The sequence below is a fragment of the Myotis yumanensis genome, unplaced genomic scaffold, assembly GCF_028538775.1.
Source record: "Myotis yumanensis isolate MYYU_CA2020_CCGP unplaced genomic scaffold, mMyoYum1.0.hap1 SCAF_3, whole genome shotgun sequence".
In the NCBI taxonomy this organism is placed as follows: domain Eukaryota; kingdom Metazoa; phylum Chordata; class Mammalia; order Chiroptera; family Vespertilionidae; genus Myotis; species Myotis yumanensis.
Genome location: NW_027223754.1, coordinates 201170429 through 201178160, shown reverse-complemented (window position 1 = coordinate 201178160; position 7732 = coordinate 201170429). Strand labels below are relative to the sequence as shown.

The 7732-nt window shown below is 39.5% G+C and overlaps 1 protein-coding gene across 1 annotated transcript; it reads left to right on the top strand.

Moving 5' to 3' along the window:
- Window positions 1-6947: 6947 nt before the first annotated feature.
- Window positions 6948-7485, top strand: LOC139005741 (transcription and mRNA export factor ENY2). The gene has a single exon (XM_070407956.1). The coding sequence runs from the start codon at window positions 7075-7077 to the stop codon at window positions 7378-7380; it is 306 nt and encodes a 101-aa protein (XP_070264057.1). The 5' UTR covers window positions 6948-7074; the 3' UTR covers window positions 7381-7485.
- The last annotated feature ends 247 nt before the right edge of the window (window positions 7486-7732 follow it).

The window sequence follows — 7732 nt, the reverse complement described above, 5'->3', positions numbered from 1 at the left end:
TCATTGATGTTTCTGTCCTTCTCTCCCTCTCCTTTCCTCTCTCTGTAATCAATAAAAACATTAAAAATAAAAATAAAAATAGCCCAGCTGGCATGGCTCAGTGATTGAGCATTGACCTATGAACCCAGAGGTCACAGTTCGAGTCCAGGTCGGGGCATATTCCCCAGGTTTCGGGCTCGATCCCCAGTTGGCACTTCCCTCTCCCTTCCTCTCTTAAATCAATAAAAATATTTTTAAATAGTAGTAATAAAATAAAAATAAGAGTAAACACAAAGAAAAGGAGAAACAAATTGTACTGCAAAATAATAATAATAGCAATAATATTTTTTTAAAGCAAAAGAGCAGCCTACGGAAAGTATTTACATAAAACAACAAAAAAAAAAACGACAAAAAAAACCACAAGAACTCAAGCAAATTGGTTAGAAAACAGCAGGACCACAAATGATAAAATGAATAAAGAACACGAACAACCAAATCAATAGAAAGAAAATGGCAAAGCTAAACTATAAAGGTCAATTTATTTTCCTGTTATTTCATAATCAGAAATGCAGATTAAAGCAATGAAGTGTGATTTCCTACCTATAAAAAATGAAAACTCCCAGTGCTGGTAAATGTACATTGAGGTAAGTCCATGGACACAAGTGGGTGGGGAGGGGAGTGTAATATAAACTAATACTTTTGGAAAACAATTTGTCGGTGTGGATCAAGAACCATTGAAATGGCCATACCTTTTAACCCGGAACTTTTACTTGTGGAAATTTACCTTTTAAAAAATCTAAGGTAATGGAAACATTATATTAACAAAAAGGACCCCCTACCTCCTATTCTTCTCAAAGGAAAAGCTTTTATTACTTTTTACTTATGACTAACATCACCTAGCTAAAGGGGAAATTTCCAAATTCCTTTTCAATGTGAATTCTATAGCTTTAGGATTAATCATGTTAAGTTCCTGTAAAACTCAATAGAACAAAATAGGCCACTGGCCTATCAACACTCTCCACTCCCTACACTGGAGTGTGTCTGTCGCCTTTCTAGAGACAGAGACACATTATATCTTATCTCAGTTGTCTTTATCCTTCCAAAGGGTACGTTACAAACAGATTCTATCCCTGCTCTCCAGCCTACTTCACTCCTTTCTTCCTTTTTTTAAAAAAATTGATTTTTTAGAGAGAGAGAAAGAAAGGGAGAGGGAGAGAGAGAGAAACATCGATGTAAGAGTGAAATATCGATTGGCTGCCTCCTGTGGACCCCCTACCTGGAATGAAGCCCACAACCTAGGCTTGTGCCCTGACCGGGAATCAAACCAGCAACCTCTCAGTGCACTGGTCAACACCCAACCAACTTGTTACAGAAGAACAGAGAAGAACCAAGCAACACTTAGAGAGATGGAGTTACATTTATTATTATTATTACGCACGGGCCCAGAGAAAAATGTCTCTAGAATTCTGGGCGAAGTTACACAGGAAGTTTCCTGTATTTATACCTTTTTACCCTCTCTGTCTCCCAAAGTATGGGGTTCTGTTCCAGTCCCCTTTGCAAGTTCTTAAAGAGCCCCTATGTGCTGGGGCTTTGAGACCTCAACCAAAGGCTTAGCCTGGTACCAGCACTGATAACTTCGTCTGGGGAAGAGATATTTTAATGGCCTCTCTGAAATGGGAGTAGTCTTATTTTCCTTATTAGTCAAGCAAATATTTACAGAAGCCAAAATAGCAGGGTTAAAATTTCAAACAGCAGTTTTTATATAAGATGGATGCTTCAAACTGAGCCACACTGTCCAGGGCTACTTCACTCCTTTCTATTCCCAATTCTCAGTCTCCTCTTTTATTAATTATTGAACAACAATTTCATTACAACATCATTGGTCATAGTAAAAAATTGGAAGCAACAGATGTCCAACATTAGAAGAAGAGCTAAATTATAGTAGCTCTCTTGTTTTTAGTAATTTCAATGACTACATACTATTCAAGATTCAAAACAACATGGAAATGGCTTGACATAATGTTAATTGAAAAGAAACAGAATAACAAATCCTATGTACCACAGTTTTACAATTATGTGAAACTCTGTATATAGGAGTCCTAAAAAGGGATATGCAAAATGGTCATATAAGTTATAATGGCACAGATTGGACAATGCATGGCTTCTCCTTTCTTGTATTTTTCCCAACTTTTTTTTTCTTTAGAACATTAGAACTGGCCACAAATATATTATCCTCACTTAGATCTTGAATGCAAAAAAATTAGGGAGACAACTGAGTACAGTTTAATATGGACTTACATTGGACAATGTCATTGTATCAACATTAAATCCATTGGGTTTCTCTAGAATAGTGGTTTTCAATCTTCCTAATGCTGCGACCCTTTAATACAGTTCCTCATGTTGTGGTGACCCCCAATTTCATCGTTACAAATTGAACATAATTAAAGCATAGTGATTAATCACAAAACAATATGTAATTATATATGTGTTTTCCGATGGTCTTAGGCAACCCCTGTGAAAGGGTGGTTCGACCCCCAAAGGGGTCGCGACCCACAGGTTGAGAACCGCTGCTCTAGAAGAATACTTTTTCTTAGGGTCACATGCTGAAATATTTATGGGTGAAAGTCAAGGGGTCTGCAACTTATTTCAGTAAAAATATATGTGTGGATAGCGCGAGAGATTGGGACAGAGAGAGGGAGAGAAGGAAAATAAAACAATGCAGCAAAATGTGAATCTTGCAAAGGGATTATGGGTATTCATCATATTATTCTTTCCACTTTTCTGTTGACTGGGTGAATTGCTAGATTGCTGAGGAAGTAACTTTTCAAAACTTTCCTATCGAGCCCATAATAGTATATTGCTGTTCAGATTTGTGGGGAAAGTCTGGCTCATTCATCTTTATTCTATCACCGTCAGTCATGTTCCTGCATGGAGGCTGGTTGAAAAATGCAGGAAGTGTAAGTCAGCCAAATCTGGATACCTCCATCTGTAGCTAATAAGGAACCTCTGGGACTGATTTCTTGATTTCCTTTGTTCAGGCAGAATCCCAAAGACTTCTCTGATGCAATATAAATACCTCTAAACTTAGTTTCCTAGACTAGTGGCCCTCAAAATGTAGTAGGCACACATTTGAAGGTCCCTGAGGTCAAAACTATTTTCAAGATGCTCTTTGCCTTTTTCACAGTTGGGGTCCTTCATAATGTTTAAAAGTAAAGGGATCCTGAGATCAAAAGTTTGAAAACCACCAACCTTGACCTTTTGAAAGTTTGAAAGAAAGAATATGCGAAAAGTAGAGTTTCCATAGGAGCTAAAATTTTTACCTAGAATTTACCTGCCACCCCCAAATTCTCTTAAAACTAAATGAAATGCCCACAAGTTGACTTCTCTTCCAAAGCCCCCAGAACTAACTGGAACAGAGCAGTCTTTCAGTCTAGGACTCTCTTCAAAAGAAAAATAATGGTTTTGTTATTGTTGTGAGTTCTAATTCCATGCCACTTAAAACAAAATGTAACAAAAAAGGAAGAAAGAAGATGACGATGTAGCTTGACTCCTACTAAGGAATAGATTCACCAGTGTTTGCTCCTTTCTTGATCCTTACACATCATTGAGGCTACAAAGGCCTGTGTTTCTATATTGTGGTCATGAGAACTAACAAAAAAAACCAGCAGAAGCCCATTATGAGAGCTGACCGATCAGACTTTTGAGAGGAACAGGCTAAGGCTCTCAAAGGATGAGAGAAGTAACTTGTGAACTTCAAAGCCAGGAAACAAAGGAAAGTAAAATGGCAAAGCTAAACCCACACTGAAACTGCCACTTGCTGGAACTTGAGTCCTTGCCTTTAATAAGCAGCATGATCACTTCACATGTGATGATAAAAATTTTATAACACTCCACTCTGCCTGCTCTCATCACTTTCCTGTTTGGAGGTTTGTCACGCGCATGTTCTTACTCGGTTGCCTGGGGTTAGAAGCATCTGGACTGGGAGATGTCAGAAGCAATCAAGAATTTCTGCAGGTCCCATAACTATTAACACTTTTTATTCAGCTCAAGCGCAAAGAGTATTGCAAACACATTGCCATGTCAGATTTCTTTTAAGAAATTAACATTTTTAATATTGTTTTATTCAATGCATGAAACACACAGAATATTGCTACACTAGAGTCTAATAAGACTCCATCATATGTGAAGTTATTCCATAAAAAACCTAAGAGTGGGGAAGCTTCAATGAGGAAGCATGACATGATCTATAAAGTGCAGAAGACAAGGTAATTACATGTGCTTTTTAAAGTCTGCAGGGCATGAGACATGCTGGAAAATAAAACATAAGTATTTGTGGAAACCCAAGGAAGACTGAAGACTCCTTAAAGGACATGATCATGACTCTCTGACGCTGAACATAATAAATACATCTTGGTTTTTAGTACTATTTATTTACCAAATTGAAATAAAACACTAGGATGGGGGGGTGCCTTAAAAGGGGTTTTTAGTTCTTACAAAGAACTTGCTATAAGAAATACTTATTATATTCTAAGCAAACTGCTACAAAAAGGCCTACAACATCATAGTTATAGCTCTTCTTCCATGTACAGGATTCAATGGCTATGTAAACCTGAGAATACACATTTGAAAGGAAATATCTCTTCCTGCAAGGACTGGTTTACAGAATGATTTATGAAAGGAGAAACCATGCCAGAGTTCAAGTGTATTGTTCCAGGAAGTTATTTGTGTGGGGGTGGGGGTGGGTGGGTTAGTCTGTGTTTACTAGACACTCGGCCCTAGAGTATTCTGTCATGGTTAGGATGTACCACAAAGACCTTGGAAGGATTACTGACGGACCAAATGGAAGAAGAAAAAATTCCAATTTCCTTTTGCCTAGCTTTTAAATTTCATATTGATGCCATTACTAAGATACAAAAATCATTTTAAAGGCAATACTACAGAACTTTTTAAAAATAAAAAGTATAAAAACATACAAAATGTTATATGAATGAATAAAATTTTAAAGTTTTCCTTTCTTGAAAAATTAATGTTTATTGCATGTAACATTATTATATTTAAAATCATTTTTCTTGAAATATTAATGTTTATTGCATGTAAAAAAATAAAGTTTTCCTTGCTATATGAACTTTTTAAAGTGACTTAAGAAATGAGATTTTTCTTATCTATTAGAACTATATCCTTGGCTTAATAATGCCCTCTGGACTTCAATTTCCTCATCTGTGATATAAAATTTCTGCAAATACATTTTTATGGTATGTACATGAAAAAATGTAGGTGCTACTTTTGATTGTATAATATATCCACCCTAAAACCTCAATTACAGTCATTAAAATATAAAAGAAATATGTGGGAAATGACTAAACTGATCTCTCTCACACACAGACACACAGACACAGACACACACAAACACACACACACACACACACACACACACACACCTAACTACTAAATAACACTTAAGTGCTAACTAAAAAGCTCTCACCTACACTACACTTTTAATTCTCACAATGTCACTAAGCTTGCTTTGAACAAACATACAGAAATTATTTTGCATTTTTTGGTATTCTTTGTTGCCTAATGAATGTTAAGAATAGCCAATAAATGGAATAATCAGAGTAAACTAAAATGTTCAGCCAATACAATCAGCATTGGGATTTTAAAGAAACTTTCCCAATCTTTCCAGTTCTCCCATAAAAGGTTTAGAAATCCTATATAATAAAAGGGTAATATGCAAATTGACCCTAACAGCAGCATGACCAGGAATGACAGGTTGCTATGACGCGCACTGACTACCAAGGAGCAGATGCTCAACACAGGAGCTGCCCCCTGGTGGTCAGTGCGCTCCCATAGGGGGAGATCTGCTTAGCCACAAGCTGGGCTGAAGGCTGTGAGCGCAGTAGCGGTGACAGGAGTCTCTCCCGCCTCCTCAGCAGCGCTAAGGATGTCTGACTGCGAATTTCGTGCACAGGGCCTCTAGTCCTATATAATAAAAGCATAATATGCAAATCAACTGAATGGCCGAACAGTGGAACAACCATTCAGACGACCATCTGGGACCACGCTATGACACCCACTGACGCCAGGCCAGCCAAGGCGGGTGCGATGCGATTGGTTGGGGGCCCGGCCATTGCCCCATGATTGTCCCACAGAGGGAGGCCCAGGCCACTGGCCGGCAGGGCGATCAATTGGGGGCTCCACGATTGCCCCAAAGAAGGAGGCCCAGGCCACCCACCGGTGAGCTGCGGTGGGTGGGGAGGGCCTCCCTCTGCAAGGGAAGCCCGGGTTCCAGGTGCTGACAGCCAGAGGGAAGCCCGGGTCCTGGGTGCTGACAGCCGGAGGGAAGCCCAGGTCACAGGTGCCAGCAGCCAGAGGGAAGCCCAGGTCCCAGGTGCCAGAGGGAAGCCGATGCCAGCAGCTGGGGGAAGGAAAGCCTACTCTTTCACGAATTTTGTGCATCGGGCCTCTAGTATATTTATAAAAGCCTAAGCGACCATCCAACTGTTCAACCATCCAACCAGTAGCTATGATGCATAATCACTACCAGGGGGCAGATGCTCTGACTGGTAGCTATGATGCACACTGACCACCAGCCGGCAGATGCTCAACACAGGAGCTGCTGAGCTGCAGTGACTTGGCAGCTGCAGTCCTTGGGTGATGCACCAAACCAGAGAGAAAGGAGCCCGATTCCAGGGTGTGTCACCCGAGAACTGCCCTCTCGCAATCCGAGACCCTTCGGGGGATGTTGGAGAGCTGATTTCAGCCCGATCCCCACAGGCCAGGCCGAGGAACCCCACCAGTGCACGAATCTGTGCATCAGACCTCTAGTTAATATATAAAAATAATATGCCATGAGCTAGTGGGGTTTATCCTGGGAATGCAAGACTTAGTTTAATATTCAAAAATCAATCGATGCAACCTACCATATTTAATAGTCTAAAAAGAAAAACCAGGGAAATGCGTGTTCTAGCTTTCTGTGTGCTTAGGCGCCCGAGCTACTGAGGGTCTAAGTCCGGGCAGCCGAAGAGTGTGGTAGGTAACGGTCGCCAGCGCAAGGGTCATTTCGTCGCTGGGAAGGGACGGCCCTCGCCCGCGGTGATGGTGGTTAGCAAGATGAACAAAGATGCGCAGATGAGAGCAGCGATTAACCAAAAGTTGATAGAAACTGGAGAAAGAGAACGCCTCAAAGAGTTGCTGAGAGCTAAATTAATTGAATGTGGCTGGAAGGATCAATTGAAGGCACACTGTAAAGAGGTAATTAAAGAAAAAGGACTAGAACACGTTACTGTTGATGACTTGGTGGCTGAAATCACACCAAAAGGCAGAGCCCTGGTACCTGACAGTGTAAAGAAGGAGCTTCTACAAAGAATAAGAACATTCCTTGCTCAGCATGCCAGCCTTTAAGATTGAATTAGATTGTGTTGTTTTGTGGTCTTATTTCTGAAAGTAAAACTTGCCATAAATTAGGAATCGCTTTCCCAAAATAAAATCCTTTTTTGTATGATGGTATACAGTTTTCAATAATGATGTATATATTGTATTGATTTTTTTTCCTTAAATGTGTTATTTTAATAAATATCTCATGAATGAGAAAAAAAAAAAAAAGAAAAGAAAAGAAAAACCACATGATAAATTGTATGCCAACAGATTAAATACCCTACAAGAAATGGACAAATTCCTAGAAAGATATGATTGCCCAAACTGGCTCAAGAATAAATGAAAATCTGAATAGACCTATAACAAATAAAAAGATTGA

Coding starts and splice junctions, on each gene's coding strand:
- LOC139005741 (XM_070407956.1), top strand. CDS start 7,075: ATGGTGGTTAGCAAGATGAACAAAGATGCGCAGATGAGAGCAGCGATT.